The sequence below is a fragment of the Mirounga leonina genome, unplaced genomic scaffold (genome assembly GCF_011800145.1).
Source record: "Mirounga leonina isolate KUSES-001 unplaced genomic scaffold, KU_Mleo_1.0 Mir_170, whole genome shotgun sequence".
NCBI lineage: Eukaryota > Metazoa > Chordata > Mammalia > Carnivora > Phocidae > Mirounga > Mirounga leonina.
In genome coordinates this window covers 32,270,950-32,291,932 of record NW_023270433.1, presented here as the reverse complement: position 1 = coordinate 32,291,932, position 20,983 = coordinate 32,270,950, and the positions used below count along the sequence as shown (strand labels likewise).

The 20,983-nt window shown below is 45.0% G+C and overlaps 1 protein-coding gene across 2 annotated transcripts in view; it reads right to left on the bottom strand.

The window, feature by feature from the left end:
* Positions 1-20,983, bottom strand: part of TRIM14 (tripartite motif containing 14) — a 34,649-nt gene that overhangs the window by 11,850 nt on the left and 1,816 nt on the right. For both annotated transcript variants that reach the window (XM_035016229.1, XM_035016230.1), the window contains exon 2: positions 19,609-19,704. In XM_035016229.1, coding sequence (XP_034872120.1) covers positions 19,609-19,704 — 96 coding nt within the window. The remainder of the gene's footprint in view (positions 1-19,608; positions 19,705-20,983) is intronic.

The following is a 20,983-nucleotide window of genomic DNA, read 5'->3' as shown; positions in this document are numbered from 1 at the left end:
TAGATCCTCATCTTATACCATATATAAAAATAAATGCAAACAGAACCCCACCTTGCCAAAGCAGTAGTCTTGCCAAAAAAATGAGACTCTGTGTCTGGTAACTCTAAATTTACTTTAGAGATCCAATTTAGAGGACGTGCAGAGAACAGAGGAACATGACAGGCATCAACTTGAGAAATACGCCAACCAAATACATTTTGAAAACTTTATCTCACTTCTAATTCAAACAAACAAAACGTGACATTTATAACACAGTTGGGAATGTGACCACTGGTTGGATACTGGATGATATAAGGGAACTGTTGTGAATTTTCATAGGTGTGATGATGATAACATGGCTGTGCATGTTAAAAAAAAAAAAAAAAGCATCATCTTGTAGAAATAATACCCTAAACTTTTACAGATAAAATGGCATGTCTGGTATTTGCTTCTAAATAAATGGGTATGCTTGAGGTTTTCAACAACAAAAGATAAACAAATTCCACATAGATTAAAGCACTACACATTTAAAGCCATCTATCAGAATGAAATATAAAACAATTTTATTCTAAAAATTTGAGACCTCTGTAAGAGGAACCTAAAACTCAGATAGCTAAAAGGTAGCCATAGTGGGTTTGATCAGATAAAAAATGAAACTCTTCCTAAGAGGGAAGGTTCTGTAGACAACGGTTCCACGACAGGTAACAAACTACACAGGCTTATCATCCATCACATACAGTAAAAAAAAGAAATCATTTGATTTAAAACGGACCAAATGCATGTAAGTGCCAATAGCTGGATGAAGGGGTACGCAGCCTCTCAAACAGTCAAGGAAGTGAGCGATGTACCAGAAAATACCTTCTGGCCATCAGCCTGGAAGATAACAGAGTATCGAGTGATGTGTGGAGTAGGCACTTACCTACCCTGCGGGTCACAGTGTCTCTTGGCACTGCATTTTTAGGGGACAATGTGATGATATCAAAATTTTAAACGCAGCCATCCTTCGATGTAGCAATTCCTCTTGTGAGAATTGATCTCAGAGGAGGAGGAGCAAGATGGCAGAGGAGTAGGAGAGCTAAATTTCATCTGGTCCCAGGAATTCAGCTACATAGGGATCAAATCATCCTGAACACCTATGAACTCAACAGGAGATGGAAGAAGAGACTAGCAGCAACTCTCTGAACAGAAAAGCGACCACTTTCTGGAAGGTAGGACGTGCGGAGAAGTGAATCCGAGGCGATATTCGGGAGGATAGACGGCGGGGGAGGGGGCCTCCGTCAGCTGCTGCTACTGGCAAGTGGTAGAGCCGCGGAGCATGAAATCGGAACTTTTATAAGTCTGCTCCGCTGAGGGACGTCACTCTGGTGGCTAAGCGGGGGGTGGAACCTCCGGGACAGTGTGGTCTCAGGACCCTCGGGGTCACAGAAAGACCGGGGGTGCCTGAGTGCGGCAGAGCTCCCAGGTATCGGAGCAGGGAAGCCGGCTGCAGAGGCGGAGCCCAGGCGCGGGCTCTCAGCTCGGGGTGGCCATAAACCGGGATCCGCGGCACAGTCGGGCCACTGCTCCTCCAGCAGGGACCCAACAAGCGGCAGATCCGGGGAGACCCACCTTCCTCCCCTGGGAGGAGCCGCGCAGGAGCGCACCGCAGGGATCTGCTGGGTTTGGAGACTCCACACGGGGTCGGTGCAAGAGATAGAGGCGCGCGGTCACAGGCCGGGTGAGCACGGAGTGCGGCCGGAGACCGGGGAGACGGGAGTGACTGATGGCTTTTCTCTGGGGGCTCACTGAGGAGCGGGGCCCCAAACTCTCAGCTCCTCTGGGGCCAGAGATTGGGAGGCCGCCATTTTCACTCTCGGCCTCCAAAGCCGAACGGAAAGCTTGCAGGGAACAAAAGCTCCCAAGAGCAAACCTGAGCAGATTACTTAGCCCTGACCGGGCAAGGGCGGGGCAATTCTGCCTCCGGCAAAGACATTTGGGAACCATGGCAACAGGCCCCTCCCCCAGAAGATCAGCAAGAACAGCCAGCCAAGACCAAATTTACCGATCAATGAGAACGGCAGAACTCCAGGGCTAGGAGAATACAGCACATAGAATCCATGGCTTTTTTACCATGATTCTTTAAGTCTTTCAAAGTTAATTTTTAAAATTTTCTTTATTTTTTCTTTTTCTATTTTTTTAGTTGAATTTTTCTTCTTTCCTTTTTCAACCAACTTTTCTTATTAACTCCTTTTTAAAAATCTTTTTCATTTTTACATATTCCATCCCTTCATCGTATTTACCCTTATTTTTGTATATATATGTTTTTCTTTCTTTAAAATTTTGTGAGGCAGTTTCTTCTAACAGACCAAAATACACCCAAAATCTAGTGTGTGGCTCTGTTCTACTCACCAGCCTGATCATACTCTTTTTCTTTTTTTTTCTTTTCCCCCTGGTTTCGGGTCTCTTCTGATTTGTTTAGTGTATATTTTTCTGGGGTCGTTGTTACCCTTTTAGCATTCTGTTCTCTCATTCATCTGTTCTTCTCTAGACAAAATGACAAAACGGAAAAACTCACCTCAAAAAAAAGAACAAGGGGCAGTACCAACTGCCAGGGACCTAATCAATACAGACATTAGTAAGATGTCGGAACCAGAGTTAAGAATGACAATTATAAAGATACTACCTGGGCTTGAAAAAAGCATAGAAGATACTAGAGAATTCCTTTCTGGAGAAATAAAATCTAACCAGTCAAAATCAAAAAGGCTATTAATGAGGTGCAATCAAAAATGGAGGCTCTAACTGCTAGGATAAATGAGGCAGAAGAGCATTAGTGATAGAGAAGACCAAAGGATGGAGAATAAAGAAGCTAAGAAAAAGAGAACACAAGGGGAGAATTTGAGAGATAAGTGATACCAAAAGATGAAACTATATTAGAATAATTGAGATCCCAGAAGAAGAAGAAAGAGAGACAGGGGCAGAAGGTATACTGGAGCAAATTATAGCAGAGAACATCCCTAATTTGGGGAAGGAAACAGGCATCAAAATCCAGGAGGCACAAAGAATCCCTCTCAAAATCAATAAAAATAGGTCAACACCCCGATATCTAATAGTAAAACTCACATGTCTCAGAGACAAAGAGAAAATCCTGAAAGCAGCTCGGGGATAAGAGGTCTGTAACCTACAAGGGTAGAAACATTGGACTGGCAACAGACCTATCCACAGAGACCTGGCAGGCCAGAAAGGACTGGCATGATATATTCAGAGCACTAAACGAGAAAAATATGCAGCCAAGAATACTATATCCAGCTAGGCTGTCAATGAAAATAGAAGGAGAGATAAAAAGCTTCCAGGACAAACAAAAACTAAAGGAATTTGCAAACACGAAACCAGCCCTACAAGAAATCTTGAAAGGGGTCCTCTAAGCAAAGAGAGAGCCTAAAAGTAACATAGACCAGAAAGGAACACAGACAATATACAGTAACAGTCATCTTACAGACAATACAATGGCACTAAATTCTTATCTTTCAATAGTTACCCTGAATGTAAATGGGCTAAATGCCCCAATCAAAAGACACAGGGTAGCAGATTGTATAAAAATACAAGACACATCCATATGCTGTCTGCAAGGGACTCATTTTAGACCCAAAGCCACCTCCAGATTGAAAGTGAGGGGGTGGAAAACCATTTACCATGCTAATGGACCTCAAAAGAAAGCTGGGGTGGCAATCCTTATATCAGACAAATTAGATTTTAAACCAAAGACTGTAATAAGAGATGAGGAAGGACACCATATCCTACTTAAAGGGTCTATCCAACAAGAAGATCTAACAATTGTAAATATCTATGCCCCTAACATGGGAGCAGCCAATTATATAAGCCACTTAATACCAAAATCAAAGAAACACATCAACAACAATACAATAATAGTAGGGGACTTTAACACCCCCCTCACTGAAATGGACAGATCATCTAAGCAAAAGATCATCAAGGAAATAAAGGCTTTAAATGACACAGTGGACCAGATGGACTTCACAGATATATTCAGAACATTCTATCCCAAAGCAATAGAATACACATCCTTCTTGAATGCACATGGAACATTCTCCAGAAGAGATCACATCCTGGGTCACAAATCAGGTCTCAACTGGTACCAAAAGATTGGGATCATTCCCTGCATATTTTCAGAACACAATGCATTGAAACTAGAACTCAATGACAAGAGGAAAGTGGGAAAGAGCTCAAATACATGGAGGCTAAAGAGCATCCTACTAAAGAATGAATGGGTCAACCAGGAAATTAAAGAAGAATTTAAAAAATTCATGAAAACACAACTATTCAAAATCTTTGGGATACAGCAAAGGCAGTCGGTCCTAAGAGGAAAGTATATAGCAATACAAGTCTTTCTCAAGAAACAAGAAAGGTCTCAAATACACAACCTAACCCTAAACCTAAAGGAGCTGGAGAAAGAACAGCAAATAAAGCCTAAACCCGGCAGGAGAAGAGAAATAATACAGATCAGAGCAGAAATCAATGAAATAGAAACCAAAAGAACAGTAGAATAGATCAACGAAACTAGGCGCTGGTTCTTTGAAAGAATTAGTAAGATTGATAAACCCGTGGCCAGACTTATCAAAAAGAAAAGAAAAAGGATCCAAATAAATAAAATCATGAATGAAAGAGGAGAGATCACAACCAACACCAAGGAAACACAAACAATTATAAGAACATATTATGAGCAACTCTATGCCAGCAATTTAGATAATCTGGAAGAAATGGATGCATTTTTAGAGAAGTATAAACTACCAAAACTGAACCAGGAAGAAATAGAAAACCTGAACAGACCCATAACGAGTAAGGAAATTGAAGCAGTCATCAAAAATCTCCCAACAAGAGCCCAGGGCCAGATGGTTTCCCAGGGGAATTCCACCAAACATTTAAAGAATTAATACCTATTTTTCTGAAACTGTTCCAAAAATAGGAATAGAAGGAAAACTTCCAAACTCATTTTATGAGGCCAGCATTACCTTGATCCCAAAACCAGAAAAAGGCCCCATCAAAAAGGAGAATTACAGACCAATATCCCTGATGAACATGGATGCAAAAATTCTCACCAAAATACTAGACAATAGGATCCAACAGTACATTAAAAGGATTATTCACCACGACCAAGTGGGATTTATCCCTGGGCTGCAAGGTTGGTTCAACATCCACAAATCAATCAACGTGATACAATACATTCATAAAAGAAAGAACAAGAACCATATGATCCTCTCAACAGATGCAGAAAAAGCATTTGACAAAGTACAGCATCCTTTCTTGATTAAAACTCTTCACAGTGTAGGGATAGAGGGTACATACCTCAATATCATAAAAGCCATCTGTGAAAAACCCACAGCGAATGGGGAAAAACTGAGAGCTTTCCCCCTAAGGTCAGGAACGCGGCAGGGATGTCCACTATCACCACTGCTATTCAACATAGTATTGGAAGTCCTAGCCACAGCAATCAGACAACAAAAAGAAATAAAAGGCATCCAAATCGGCAAAGAAGAAGTCAAACTCTCACTCTTTGCAGATGACATGATACTTTATGTGGAAAACCCAAAAGACTCCACCCCAAAACTGCTAGAACTCATACAGGAATTCAGTAAAGTGGCAGGATATAAAATCAGTGCACAGAAATCAGTGGCATTCCTATACACCAACAAGACAGAAGAAAGATAAATTAAGGAGTTGATCCCATTTACAATTGCACCCAAAACCTTAAGATACCTAGGAATAAATCTAACCAAAGAGGCAAAGAATCTGTACTTAGAAAACTATAGAAGACTCATGAAAGAAATTGAGGAAGACACAAAGAAATGGAAAAACATTCCATGCTCATGGATTGGAAGAACAAATATTGTGAAAATGTCCATGCTACCTACAGCAATCTACACATTTAATGCAATCCCTCTCAAAATACCTCAACTTTTTTTCAAAGAAATGGAACAAATCATCCTAAAATTTGTATGGAACCAGAAAAGACCCCGCATAGCCAGAGGAATATTGAAAAAGAAAAACAAAGCTGGTGGCATCACAATTCCGGACTTCAAGCTCTATTACAAAGCTGTCATCATCAAGACAGTATGGTCCTGGCACAAAAACAGACACATAGATCGATGGAACAGAATAGAGAGCCCAGAAACGGACCCTCAACTCTATGGTCAACTAATCTTCAACAGAGCAGGAAAGAATGTCCAATGGAAAAAAGACAAATGGTGTTGGGAAAATTGGACAGCCACATGCAGAAGAATGAAACTGGACCATTTCCTTACACCACACACAAAAATAGACTCAGAATGGATGAAAGACCTAAATGTGAGACAGGAGTCCATCAAAATCCTAAAGGAGAACACAGGCAGCAACCTCTTTGACCTCAGCCGCAGCAACTTCTTCCTAGAAACATCACCAAAGGCAAGGGAAGCAAGGGCAAAAATGAACTATTGGGACTTCATCAAGATAAAAAGCTTTTGCACAGCAAAGGAAACAGTCAACAAAACCAAAAGACAACCGACAGAATGGGAGAAGATATTTGCAAATGACATACCAGATAAAGGGCTAGTATCCAAAATCTATAAAGAACTTATCAAACTCAACACCCAAAGAACAAATAATCCAATCAAGAAATGTGCAGAAGACATGAGCAGACATTTCTGCAAAGAAGACATCCAAATGGCCTACAGACACATGAAAAAGTGCTCAACATCGCTTGGCATCAGGGAAATCCAAATCAAAACCTCAGTGAGATACCACCTCACAGCAGTCAGAATGGCTAAAATTAGTTAAGTCAGGAAATGACAGATGTTGGCGAGGATGCAGAGAAGGGGGAACCCTCCTACACTGTTGATGGGAATGCAAGCTGGTGCGGCCACTCTGGAAAACAGTATGGAAGTTCTTCAAAAAGTTGAAAATAGAGCTACCATACGACCTAGCAATTGCACTACTCGGTGTTTACCCCAGATACAAATGTAGTGATCCGAAGGGGCACCTGCACCCCAATGTTTATATGAGCAATGTCCACAATAGCCAAACTATGGAAAGAGCCCAGATGTCCATCAACAGATGAATGGATTAAGAAGTTGTGGTATATATATACAATGGAATATTATGCAGCCATCAAAAAATGAAATCTTGCCATTTGCAGCGACGTGGATGGAACTAGAGGGTATTATGCTAAGTGAAATAAGTCAATCAGAGAAAGTCAAGTATATGATCTCACTGATATGAGGAATTTGAGAAACAAGACAGAGGATCATAGTGGAAGGGAGGGAAAAATGAAACAAGACGAAATCAGAGAGGGAGACAAAGCATAAGAGAATCTTAATCTCAGGAAACAAACTGAAAGTTCCTGGAGGGGAGGGGGGTGGGAGGGATGGGGTGGCTGGGTGATGGACACTGGGGAGGGTATGGGCTATGGTGAGCGCTGTGAATTGTGTAAGACTGATGAATCACAGATCTGTACCCCTGAAACAATACATTATTTGTTAATAATAAAAAAAAAAAACCCTCCCAAAAAACAAGAGTCCAGGGCTAGATGGATAAAAAAAAAAAAAAAAAATTGATCTCAGAAAACGTTTTCACACATGCATGAACATTTGTGTGCCGAGATGCTCACTACAGCACTGTTGGTGATAAAGTTGGGCAAAATTTTCGATATGGGAAGTATATATATGTTTATTATATACACTATGCGGCATTCATACAATGAAATAACAGGTAGTGATTTAAAAGAAGGCAGTGTTCTGATACATGCTATAATATGGATGAACCATTAAGTCATGCTAAGTGAAATAAGCCATGATTTCCTTTTATGAAATATGTACAGTAGGCCAGTTCACAGAGACAGGAAGTAAATGAGAGGCTGCCAGGGGCTGGTGGGAAGGGAAGCGATTGCTTAGTAGTTACAGAGTTTATATTTGAGGTAGTGGGAAATTTTTGGAAACAGACAGTGGTTGTGAGTGTACAACACTGTAAATGCAATTAGTCCCACTGAATCATACACTTAAAAATGGTTAAAATGGTAACTTTCGTTATGTATTATTTTACCACACACACACACACACACACAGAACACAGTGGACCCATACACCCCGGCATGGAAAACTCTCCAAGACATCACGTGAAAAAGGGCAAGCTACAGAATAATATATATATAGGATGATCCTATTTTTGTAAAAGATAACTAAACAAAAATTATATACGGATACAGGTATGCCGGCCTTCTGAAAGTTTGCGTTGGTCCACTTTGCTTTTAGAAAGACCTACATTAGAAAAAAAAAAAAAAAAAGAAAGACCTACATTAGTATGGCAATGTTTTTTGTTTTTTTTTTTAAATTTATTTATTTGACAGAGAGAGACACAGCCAGAGAGGGAACACAAGCAGGGGGAGTGGAAGAGGGAGAAGCAGGCTTCCCGCTGAGCAGGGAGCCCGATGAGGGGCTCGATCCCAGGACCCTGGGACCATGACCTGAGCCGAAGGCAGACGCTTAACGACTGAGCCACCCAGGCGCCCCTGGTAATGGTTTTTGTCTTAAAAGCGAAAATCCTCTTCAGGTTTCCCTCAGTTAGAAAAGAGATATTAATGTAAGTCTTTTCTAAATGTGAAGTGGCTTAACTCAAATTTTAAAAAAGCAGGGAATGCTCTTTCCTTTATGCCCTTTCTACCGACAAAAGGTTTCACAGATCACTATTTTTTGATAGCGGGGGGAAACCTGTCTATGCATCTGTATGTTTGCAAGTGCATTTATTTTTTTAAAGATTTTTATTTGAGAGAGATAGGACATGAGAGAGAGAGCACAAGAAGTGGGGAGGGGTAGAGGGAGAAGCAGACTCCACTGAGCAGGGAGCCCAATGCGGGGCTCGATCCCAGGACCCTGGATCATGACCCGAGCCGAAGGCAGACGCTTAACGACTGAGCCACGCAGGGGCCCTTGCAAGTGCATTTAAATGTCTGTTAGTTCTGGTCATGTTTGGGAAAACCTGACTGGGGGGATGGTGAAGAGGTACTCCCATTTTGCATTTTCTATAGTTCTATACTGTATTCTAATATACTCTTGTGAACTTTAAAAACAAAAATGAACGTGTTCATGTACTACTAGTGCGATTTAAAAATAAAACAGAAAATCATTAAAAAAATAAATAAAAGCAAAACATAGGTCAGCCTCTTTCCTCAGCCCAAACATCAGCCCACACAACAGAACGGCCCCTGGTACCTGGTGGACAGGCTCCCCATGATGTCATGTTCTCTTTTTAGTGGGGCAGGAACTATATATGTGGTTTGGCATGATCTATGGAGTTCCCCAAGTCTGTTTCCTATACAGTGGTTAGGTTCTGAGGCTAGCTGATACCAGCCACATGTAATATCGGTTAAATTGGCTTTGGGCTAGCCTGGGAATTAGTCTACCTTGATAACATGGTTTCTAGGGGTCAGGGAACATAGACACAGATATATCTCTACTGAACGACCCAATGAAGGAAAGAAAACGTGTGCCAAACTCTTGATTTGTAGACACATTTTGGAGGCAATGTATGTCAATGGAGCACCTTTCTAAAGATTTTTTTTTTTTTTTAATTTATTTGAGAGAGAGAATGAGATAGAGAGCATGAGAGGAGGGAGGTTCAGAGAGAGAAGCAGACTCCCTGCCGAGCAGGGAGCCCGATGCGGGACTCGATCCTGGGACTCCAGGATCATGACCTGAGCCGAAGGCAGTCGCTTAACCAACTGAGCCACCCAGGCACCCTGGAGCACCTTTCTAGAAACCAAGAGAGCAAATAATCTCCTGGCCAGTTTCCACAGCTCCACTTCGTAAAGAATAATGCACAAAATCAGCTTAATGACACAACACATTGTTATAACTCTCAGTCCAGGAATAACTGTTTGGAAACATCCACAAGAAGACTTAAGGTGTAAGCTTAAGGCTGATCATGCAAATAGTTAAAAAGAACGAGAGAGAGAGAGAGAGAATGGGAGGAAGGGAGGGAATTCTGGCAAAGAAACAAGGAAGTATGTTGTCTAGTGGTTTGGGCCACATTGATTCCAAGTGAAAATGGATCCCACACTGGAGTGGGCCGGGGCCAGGTGAGGGCCTGAATAGTCTAGTTGAAAAGGTCAGGGACTGGGGACAGAAGGAACTTGGGCAGCGACGAAGTCCACTCATGGGAGAGTGGGGGATTCTGTACCCGGAGTGCCAGCTGCTGCGACTCCATCTGGGCCCAGGGCGCCGGAGGCCTGTCTGGGTCCTGTGGGGGGTGAGGAGCCCGCGAGAATGGAAAGAGCGGTTTTGCTGATATCTCAGTGCGACTCTGGACAACGCTTCTATGGGCGCCTCTCAGGGGCATCCCACTGCTCCCCAACCCTGCCCTGTCCCTGTTCGCTATGATGTCCTGGCGACTCGGGCAGGTGGCCGTGGCCTTGCCCGGTGGGGGCGGTAGAGATGGGTGGCACCATCAGCGTCAACAGCAGCACGGCCCGGCCGAGTCCTCATCTTCCCATTCCCACCGTGGCAACGGCTGCCGTCTGTCCCATCACGGGCCCCCTGACCCTATGCTGTGGTTCAGTCCCTACAGCTCTGGTGGGTCCCAGGGAAAGGCACAGAGCCAGGAACGGAGGCTGTTGGTTTCCCTCCCCAGGGTGCCAGGCTAGGCCTCGGTGCCTCAGGTCCATTTCCTGCCCTTCCCCCAGCCCTGCTCGCCAGGGAGAGGGGCTGACTCCTGCACATGAATTTCCAGGCTCCTCCTTCAGGCTGCGTCTGCTCAATGGGAGGAGGAACTAGAGAGAAGTGATAGGGAAGGAGCAGCCAGGGTGTCCGTCCCACCAAGACAGGGTCTCCACGAGAGGCTGCAGGCCCGCGTCCCCTCTACCCTCCAGCTCCCGCACGACAGGCCTGCGCTGGTTCTGGTTCCGGCTCCTGCCGAGGTGGCCCCGGCCCCCTGCTCTCCGTCACCCCACGTCCTCCCTCGTCTACGCAGACCAGGGGTGAAGGTGCCTCCCACCTGTGCTCCCGCCTCGCCACCCCTGGCCGGCTTCTCTGCCTCTCCCACGCTGTGTCACCATTCCCTGCATTCGTCCCCTCTGTCCCAAACCCTCAAAGTGACTTCTGTCTTCCTGGCTGGGCCTTGATGGATACTACTGTGGCCCCAGGTCCGCCTCTGCCTTCCTGTGGGACCGGTGATGACTTCTCTTCCTGGGTGCCCCCATCTCCGAGGGCCACTTCAGCTCTGCCAGTCTATGCACATCCTAGCTCCCTACCAGGTCTGGGTTCGACAGACAGTAGCCAAACTTATCTATATATTTATTTATATAGTACATATATTTATACAATTTTTCCCCACTTATAAAAGTATCAAAAGCTCCCTGGGGAAATGTGGGAAGATTCCAGAAGAACAAAACCACTTTGCTACCCTGACACCTGATCCTTGTTTGAGTTAGGGTAGCAGGCAAGGGGTGAGTTTCCCGTCCACCTGCATGCCCTGGCCCTCTGAGGAGCCATGATGGGGAAGGAAACAGCCTATCAACAAGAACGGCAGAGAAAATAATTTCATGGGTGTTGGTTGAGGATAGGCCTTCTTGATGGTCCTCTGCAAAGACGTGGTTGGTGAGGACTTGTTTACCGGCTTCTGAACAGCGGACTTTGGACCACGAGTTTATTGGCTTTCGTTTGCTTACAGAGGTGTTTCATGGATTAATTTCCAGGCGCATGGCCTTTTTCCCCGGCACCGCCTCTCCGCAGGCAAGCATGGAGCAACACAGCTGTCCCTGACTTCTCTGCTACAAAGTACATGGGTCACAGTTCGGCAGAGTGCATGACAGTCCTAAATGTGTGTGCCCACAGAGCCCACACAGGGATGTGTCCAAAGGGAATAAACAAAACATGTTCACTGCGGTGTTATTCTATGCTAGTGAGAAACTGGAAATGATCGAAATGTTCAACATTAGGAAAATGGCTTAATTATGGTAGATCCGTATAATGGAATATACAGTCTCTAACACTGACACTGATAAAGAACTTTCCATGACACAGGGAAGTATTATGACCTTAAGCCACAACAAAACCTCCATATATAAAGTGACATATAGTTCTGGTCGATAAGGGGAGAAGGAGCTGACGTGGGGAATCCCCCTTGCTCGTTCAAACACACAGAAATGCTGATACACAATGGGCAAAATTTTAAATTACATGACTAAGCTCAAAAACAAAAAGCAAACCCACAAAGGATGAAAAGCAGAAATCCTTAGTTGCCCAAAACGAAGAGGGTCCTTGCTGGCAGGGCCGTGCAGAAGCTGAGCTGAGTGACCACGGCAGGGTGGAGTGTATGACAGCCACTCCACACATTGGGGGCCCGGCTGTCTCGGAGGGGGCTCTGGGGACCTGCCACTTGCACCAAGCCAGGAGCACACAGCACCGCGTCATCCATGAGCCAGGCACGGGAAAAACGCCACCCACTGGCCTGGGAAAGGGGCAAGGCATCTTTTTATTTTTTTTAAAGATTTTATTTATTCACTTGACAGAGAGAGAGAGGGAGAGAGCACAAGCAGGGGCAGCGGCGGCGGGGGGGAGAAGCAAGCTTCCCACTGAGCAGAGAGCCCTATGTGGGGCTCGATCCCAGGACCCTGGGATCATGACCTGAGCCGAAGGCAGACGCTTACCTGACTGAGCCACCCAGCCGCCCCAGGGGCAAGGAATCTTGTCAGCCACCTAGGGTCATGGGCAAAAAGAGAGTCACCAGCAAAACAAATAAACCAAACAACAGGACTGTACTGAGAAGAATGCAAGTCTGAGTTCATGGACCCTCAAAACTGAAAAATTCAGGGGCGCCTGGGTGGCTCAGTCAGTTAAGCGTCTGCCTTCGGCTCAGGTCATGATCCTGGAGTCCCGGGATCAAGCCCCACATCAGGCCCCCTGCTCAGGGGGGAGCTTGCTTCTCCCTCTGCCTGCCGCTTCCCCTGTTTGTGCACTCTCTCTCTCAAATAAATAAATAAAATCTTAAAAAAGCAAAAACTGAAAAATTCATATAAAACAGGTCTGGAACTACTGAAACTGACAGAGTGCCCTGCAGGAGCTCCAGCCACAGGGCTCTCAGGCTGTGCTCTCACAACCCTAGGCATACAGGATGCCACGGAAAACACCTGCTGAAGACAAGAGGAGGATACAAACGACAAATCACACAAGGAAATGAACCACCAGGCCTTACCTCCAAAGTGGGAACATTTGTATATTAGAACTGTATAGAGATGATAGTAGAGTTGTATAGATATGTCTCTGTATTGGAGTTGTATGGAATTGTAGAGAGAATATGTCTCAAACTATAGAAAAGCATATACCTGTACAGACAAAAAACACCCTCAAAATGTGAATAGTGGTCTGCTTGAAGAATGATTTTTTTTTAAATTCCGGTATAATGAATGTGCGTTATAGTCTCAGGTGTACAATACAGGGCTTCAATAATCCCACACATCGCCTAGTGCTCATCACAGTAAGAGCACTATTAATCCCCATCACCTATTTCACCCATCCCCCCACCCCCCCACCCCCCTCCCCTCTGGCAACCACATTTATCATCTGTAGCTAGGAGTCTGTATTTTTGTTTGTCTCTTTTTCCTTTGTTTGCTTTGTTTCTTAAATTCCACGTATGAGGGGCGCCTGGGTGGCTCAGTCGTTCAGCGTCTGCCTTCGGCTCAGGTCATGGTCCCAGGGTCCTGGGATCGAGCCCCGTATCGGGCTCCCTGCTCAGCGGGAAGCCTGCTTCTCCCTCTCCCACTCCCCCTGCTTGTGTTCCTGCTCTCACTGTCTCTCTCTCTGTCAAATAAATAAATAAAATCTTAAAAAAAAAAAAAAATCCGGGCGCCTGGGTGGCTCAGTTGGTTAAGCGACTGCCTTCGGCTCAGGTCATGATCCTGGAGTCCCGGGATCGGGTCCCGCATCGGGCTCCCTGCGCGGCGGGGAGTCTGCTTCTCCCTCTGACCCTCCCCCCTCTCATGTGCTCTCTCTCTCATTCTCTCTCTCTCAAATAAATAAAATCTTTAAAAAAAAAAAAATCCACAAGTGAAATCATATAGTATTTGTTTTTCTCTGATTGACTTATTTCACTTAGCATAATACCCTCTAGATCCAGCCATGCCATTGCAAAAGCAAGATTTCATTGTTTTTTATGGCTCAATAATATTCCTTCTATATATACTACATCTTCTTTATCCATTCACCAGTTGATGGACACTTGGGTTGCTTCCATATCTTGCTGTTGTAAATAATGCTGTAATAAACACAGAGGCGCATATATCTTTTTGAATTAGTATTTTCATATTCTTTGGGTAAACATCCAGTAGTGGAATTACTGGATCATATGGTAATTCTATTTTTAATTTTTTTTTTTAAGATTTATTTATTTATTTTTTTGACAGAGAGCACAAGTAGGCAGAGAGGCAGGCAGAGGGAGAGGGAGAAGCAGGCTTCATGCTGAACAGGGAGCCCGACACAGGGCTCGATCCCAGGACCCTAGGATCATGACCTGAGCCAAAGGCAGATGCTTAACCGACTGAGCCACCCAGGCACCCCTCTATTTTTAATTTTTTGAGGAGCCTCCATACTGTCTCCCACAGCGGCTACACCAGTTTGTTCCTTTTCCTCCACATCCTCACCAACACTTACTGTTTCTTGTGTCTTTTTTTTTTTTTTAGATTTTATTTATTTATTTGAGAGAAAGAGAGAGCACAAGCAGGGGGAGCAGCAGAAGGAGAGGGAGAAGCAGGTTCCCCACTGAGTGGGGAGCCCGATGCGGGGCTCGATCCCAGGACCCTGGGATCATGACCTGAGCTGAAGGCAGACGCTTAACCGACTGAGCCACCCAGGTGCCCCTTTCTTGTGTTTTTGATTTAAGCCATTCTGACGGGTGTGAGATGGTATCTCATCGTAGGTTTTCTTTTTCTTTTTTTTTTTTTAAGTAGGCTCCACAGTCAAAGTGGGCCTCGAACTCATGACCCTGAGATTAAGAGTTGGATGCTCTACCAACTGAGCACCCAGGTGCCCCTCCTTACGGTTTTGATTTGCATTTTCGTGATGGGTAAAGTGATGTTGAGCATCTTTTCATGCGTCTGTTGATCATGTGGATGTCTTCTATGGAGAAATGCCTGTTTATGTCTTCTGCCCACCTTTTAAAAAAAGATTTATTTATTTATTTGGGAGAGAGAGAGAGCACGCGTGCATACAGGACCGTGGGGAGGGACAGAAGGAGAGAATCTTCAAGCAGACTCCCTGCTGATGCAGAGCCTGATGCAGGGCTTCATCTCATGACTTGAGATCATGACCTGAGCGGAAACCAAGAGTTGGATGCTTAACCAACTGTGCCACCCAGGCACCCCTGTCTTCTGCCCACTTTTATTTGGATTTTTTGTTTTCTGGGGGGGTTGAGTTGTACAAGTTATGTATTTGTATGGAACCACAAAAGACCTCAAAGAGCCAACAGAATTTTGGAAAAGGAACAAAACTGGAGGTATCACAATCCCAGATTTCAAGATAATCTATGAAGCTGTAGTGATCAAGACAGTATGGTACTGGCACAAAAATAGACAAATAGATCAGTGGAACAGAACAGAGAGCCCAGAAATAAACCCACAACTATACGGTTAATTAATCTAAGACAAAGGAGGCAAGAATATGCATGCAATGGGAAAAAAACAGTCTCTTCAACAAATGGTGTTGGGAAAACTGGACAGCTTTGTGACAAAGAATGAAACTGGACCACTTTGTTACATCATACACAAAAGTAAATTCAAAATGGATTAAAGACCTAAATGTTAAAGACCTGAAACCATAAAAATCCTAGAAGAGAGCACAAGCAGTAATTTCTCTTACATCGGCTGTAGCAACATTTTTCTAGATATGTCTCGTAAGGTGAAGGAAACAAAAGCAAAAATAATCTGTTGGGACTACATCAAAATAAAAAGCTTTTGCACAGCAAAGGAAACAATAAAATCAAAAGGCAACCTCCTGAATGGGAGAAGATACTTGCAAATGACATATCCGAGAAGGGGTATGGCTGAATTTTTAAATCTCTGTTTCTTGACCAGGAATGGAAACATAAATGCCCCCAAGAGCCAGGCTGGTAACAGTGAGGGAGGTGATCAGGTGGGGGCTGGGAGACCTGGAGACAGGTACCCTTCTTGTGGGGGTGTCCACTGCTCAGGTCTGACAGCTCCCATGTGGGAGTGCAGGCCTAGGACAGCCACATCTTCCTACTTTTCTATATTTAAATTTTTCTACAGATCAACCAACCAACCAACCAATCAGTCCCAGCTTTAAAATGCTGACCACTAATTTCATTCTTCTTAGTACCTTCTGAGGGTCACTGAACTGTAAGTCTAATAAACCGTGTGCAGGATTTGTATGCTGAAAACTTCAAAATGCTGACGGAAGAAAACAAAAATCTAAATAAATGAAGAGATATGCATTCACGGATGGGAAGATAACATTGTAAAGATGTCACCTCTTACATGCTGAATACAATCCTTCCCAAATCCCAACAAAGTAGTAGAGCTTATAGACAAGATCCTTCTAAGATTTAAATGGAAAGGCAAAGGAACCAGAACAGCTAAAAGGATTTTGAAAACGAATATAGTGGGAGGCATCAGTTATTTCAGGGCTTATTCTCACCTCTAACAATCAAGACCATGTGATAATGGTAGAGGGAGAGACTCCTAGATCGATGCAACAGAATAGAGAACCCAGAAATAGCCCCACCCAAGTACAGCCAACTGATTTTCAACAAAAGCAATTCAATGGAGAAAACATAGTCTTTCAACAAAAGGTGTTGGAGCAACTGGATATCCATGAGGAGGAAAAAAAAAAACTTGAGCTAAATCTCACACCTTGTACAAAAAAGTAACTCAACAAGAATCATGGACTTCAATGTAAAATGTAAAATTATAAAACTTTTAGAAAAAAAAAAGGAGGAAATCTTTGGGATCTAGGGCTAGGCAAAGAGCTCTTAGTCATGACACCGAGGGCACAATCCATAAAAGAAAAAAAAATGGATAAACTGGACTTCTTTGAAATTAAAAACTTTCACTCTGCAAAAGCCCCTGTGAAGACAATGAAATGTCAAACCCCAGACTGGGAGAAAATATCCGTAAGCCACATATCTGACAAAGGACTCCTATCTAGCATAGACAGACAACTCTCCAAACGCAGCAGTAAAAAAAAAAAAAAAAACAGACAAACCAATCTGGAAGTGGTAAAAAAAACATGGAGAGGAGACCTCTCACCAAAAAGGACAGACAGGCGGCCACTAAGCACACGGAAAGGTGTTCAGCATCACCAGCCGCTGGGGAAATGCAAATGAGGACCACTGCACACCTGCCAGGACGGCTAAAATACAAACCTGTGCGAATACTGATGTGGGCCAGCAAGAGCGGAAACTGGATCTCTCATCGCTGCTGGTGGGAATGTAAGATGACACAGCCGCTCTGCACAATGTTTTGGCAGCTTCTTAAAAAGCTAACCATACAAGCTCCATAGGACCCTGAACCAGCACTCGGCATTTATCCCAGAGAAATGAAAACTACGTCCAGGGGCGCCTGGGTGGCTCAGTCGGTTAAGTGTCTGCCCTCGGCTCAGGTCGTGATCCCAGGGTCCTGGGATCGAGCCCCGCATCGGGCTCCCTGCTCAGCGGGGAGCCTGCTTCTCCTTCTCCCACTCCCCCTGCTTGTGTTCCCTCTCTCGCTGTGCCTCTCTCTGTCAAATAAATAAAATCTTAAAAAAAAAAAAAAACTACGTCCACACAAAAACCTGTACACAACTCCTCAAAGCGACTTTGTTTGTGATAGCCCCAAACCGGAAACAACTAAAATGTCCGAACATAGATGAAAGGTTCAAATTAAAAAAAAAAAGCGGCATGTGCGTACTACTGGATGGCTGGGATATTATTCAGCAATACGAAGGAATGAACTACCGATAGACAAAACAACTTGGATGGATCTCGAGGGCATTATGTTGAGCGAAAAATATCTCAAAGGTCATACACCATATGATTCCATTTTTATGACATTCTTAAATGTCGTAATTATAGAGATAGAGAACGGATTAGTGATTGCCTGGGGTTAGAGACTGTTGTGGGGGAGGAGGCAGGGATGACTACAAAGGTGTTGCCTGAGGTACATCTTGGTGGTGATGGAATCGTTCTGTATTTTGGTTGCTATTACCCGAATCTACCAGTATGAGAAATTGACATAGAACTATATACACACCCCATCAATTCTGGTTTTGATGTCGCAGTGGAGTTAGGGAAGATCTAACCCTTGGGGCAAGCTAGGGGAAAGGTACACTTCTCCGTTCTACCCTTGCAACATCCTGTGAATCTGTAATTATTTCAATATAAAAGTTTAAAAGTTGGGGAAAAGGTTCAAAGAAAGAAAATCCCATTTCTTAGATGAAGCTGAAATGTACCCCCTTAGGCTCTGCACACGGGTCCTAATTCTTTCCATGAGGGCCCCCAAACCATATCTGCCGAGAGATTTGCAGACAGTGACTCCATACCAGGATTCTGTTCTTCTGGCTGAGCGGCCCAAAGCACCTCCCCCATCCCTTCCTGAATCTTTTCAAATAGATGTATTTGCCTGAGCCCCCGAAAAATGTTCTTGGCAACATGAAGGACACTATTAATAATGCGGCTGGGGCCACAGGTGTAAACCACAACTGTCCCAGCACACTGGGGCATGGAGTCACAGACCATGCATGCTGGGCCAACAGGGGGCCAACCCCGTGGCCTGGCTTGGGCATCGGCATCTCCACTCTGCTGCAGGCCTGGCCTCAGGGCGTCCTGGGTCCCAGCTACTCCCAGGCCAGAGCCAGTCTCTCTGCCTGACTGTGGGGGTCGGTCCAGGGTTCACAGAGCCCTCAGGGCGAGAGGCGCTGGGAGGGCATCCCACTCCAGCCCCCATTTTGAGGATGGGGCAGCTGAGGCTGAGAGGGCAAGGGACCAACTCAGTTCGCATAAAAGGACCAAAAGACCCAGAACAACTTTTTTAGAGTCAAATGGCAGCTCAGATGGTAACATCAGTCCCAACTTCCCATTCCCACAACAGAATCCATTTAAATAAACAGTGCTATGAAAGGAGAAGCCTGAAGAAAGTACTTACTTATGGAAATATATTTATACCCTATTTATGTTCTTTCAACAAAGCAGTGACACCCAAAGAGCTATTTGCACCTTCTTTATGCTGCATTTTGCTTTGTTTAAGGTGACTTGGGGTACAAGGGATGGACAACTAGTCCCTCTAAGAGAATGGCCTTGGTGGTGGCGGCAGGAAAGACTGTTCCTCCATTTTGTGAGGCGCTATGGGGCAAGACTAGGGCGCTGGGCAGAGGTAGATCCACACGAAGCTAACAACACAGAAGCTTCAGGCTCCTCTCTGGCCCGGCCCCTTCATGGTCTTACACCTGATTTTGTGTTCTTTTTCTTCAAAAGAACCTCCCTAAATTCTGGAAGTCCCAAACCCCACCAAACCGGATCTGCCCCTTTGAGGTTTTTATTTTCCCTTGGCTCCACACTGAGGAGAGCCTTGTGTCCGAGGGGAAGTGTGGACATCTCAACTAGAATAAGGAAGAAATGTCCACTTGCCTTGAGCTTCTCAGCAGCGTCTTCTATTTGGGTTATGTTGCCAACTTGCTGGTGCTTCTTGGCTTCCAACTGCTTTAAACATTCTTGGATGAGTTTCTGTATGTGAAGGAGTTAGGAAAAATTAATACTGTGACTCTTGAGATAACAAGCCACCCCGGGGGTCATCTCCCACCCCTGTATTTTGCTTCAGTTGAGGTATCTGAGACTCAAAAGGTGAGATGACTGGGACCAGAGTCACAGGGCAAACTGGAAGATGAGCTGGAACTAGGGTCCCTCTGATCCTCAGAAGCCCACGTCAGATATTCTTCAAACCTTGATGCCCCCTCCCTTTTTTCTAGAACAATCCTACTATGACCTGATTTTCTCAAATAGGACCTTAAGGCAAACAGCTTGGGGACAGGGGAAGAGCATTCACTTACAGAGTCAGTATTAACTGAGCACCTACTATGTGCCAGGCCCTGTCATAGGGGCTGCTCTCGTGGAACGTACATTCCAGGGAGCCTGTGGCCCTTTGGCCTGGACAGGGGTTCAGAAAACCTGCATGTGTAAGGTCTGTGGGGGTTCATGCTCCCATCTCTCTCCCACCTGAAATGGCTCCCTTCCATATCTCTGTTTTGCGACTGCTGTTTTTCCATAGGTGTGCTCTGCGACCCTCTTCCCCACAGGTCTGACCTCACCTCTATCTGGGCCTTCTTACGGCTGGCCTTACACTCAGCTGCGGGGCCCAGGTCTGGCTGCCCAGCCAACGGAAAGCTTTCTGAGGGCAGGCCTGCTCCATTCCTGGCTCTGCCCCCAGGGACCAGGGAGTGACCCAGAAGCATCTGCTCAATTGAACACAATGACCAAGGGCTGCCAGCTTCGAGTGGACAGCTGGAGGCACCCAGGAAGCTGTGAGGAGCACCAGCCCCAGGGTCACACGGGACCTCCTAGATCTGAGTCCTGGTTCCCCCTTCATGGGAACCGGGTGAGTGACTTCACCGCTCTAAACCTGTTTCCTCAGCTATAAACATGGAGCTAACCCCACAGCGTCGCCACAGAGAATGAGAAGTACACAGAGCGCTGGGTGCAGTGCTTGGCAGGCACTAAGTACTCGACAGAGTTCTTACTGTCATTGTAACATCCAACAAGCATTTGCTGCTGTGGGCAGCTGTATTCTAGGTAGTGGGTGGGGATGGGGACACAATGGTAACCGAAGTACAAGCCACAGCCTCAAATTCCAGGAGCACGTCCTCACCCCACTGTGATTTCTAAGCCTTCAAGTCTAGCTGCTGTCCATCACCCTTCCAGTCCCAGGATGCTTCTCCTGTCAGTGCTACCTGGTAAAATCCTACTCAGCCTTCAAGGACAGTTCCAATGGCACTCCTCCAGGAAGTCT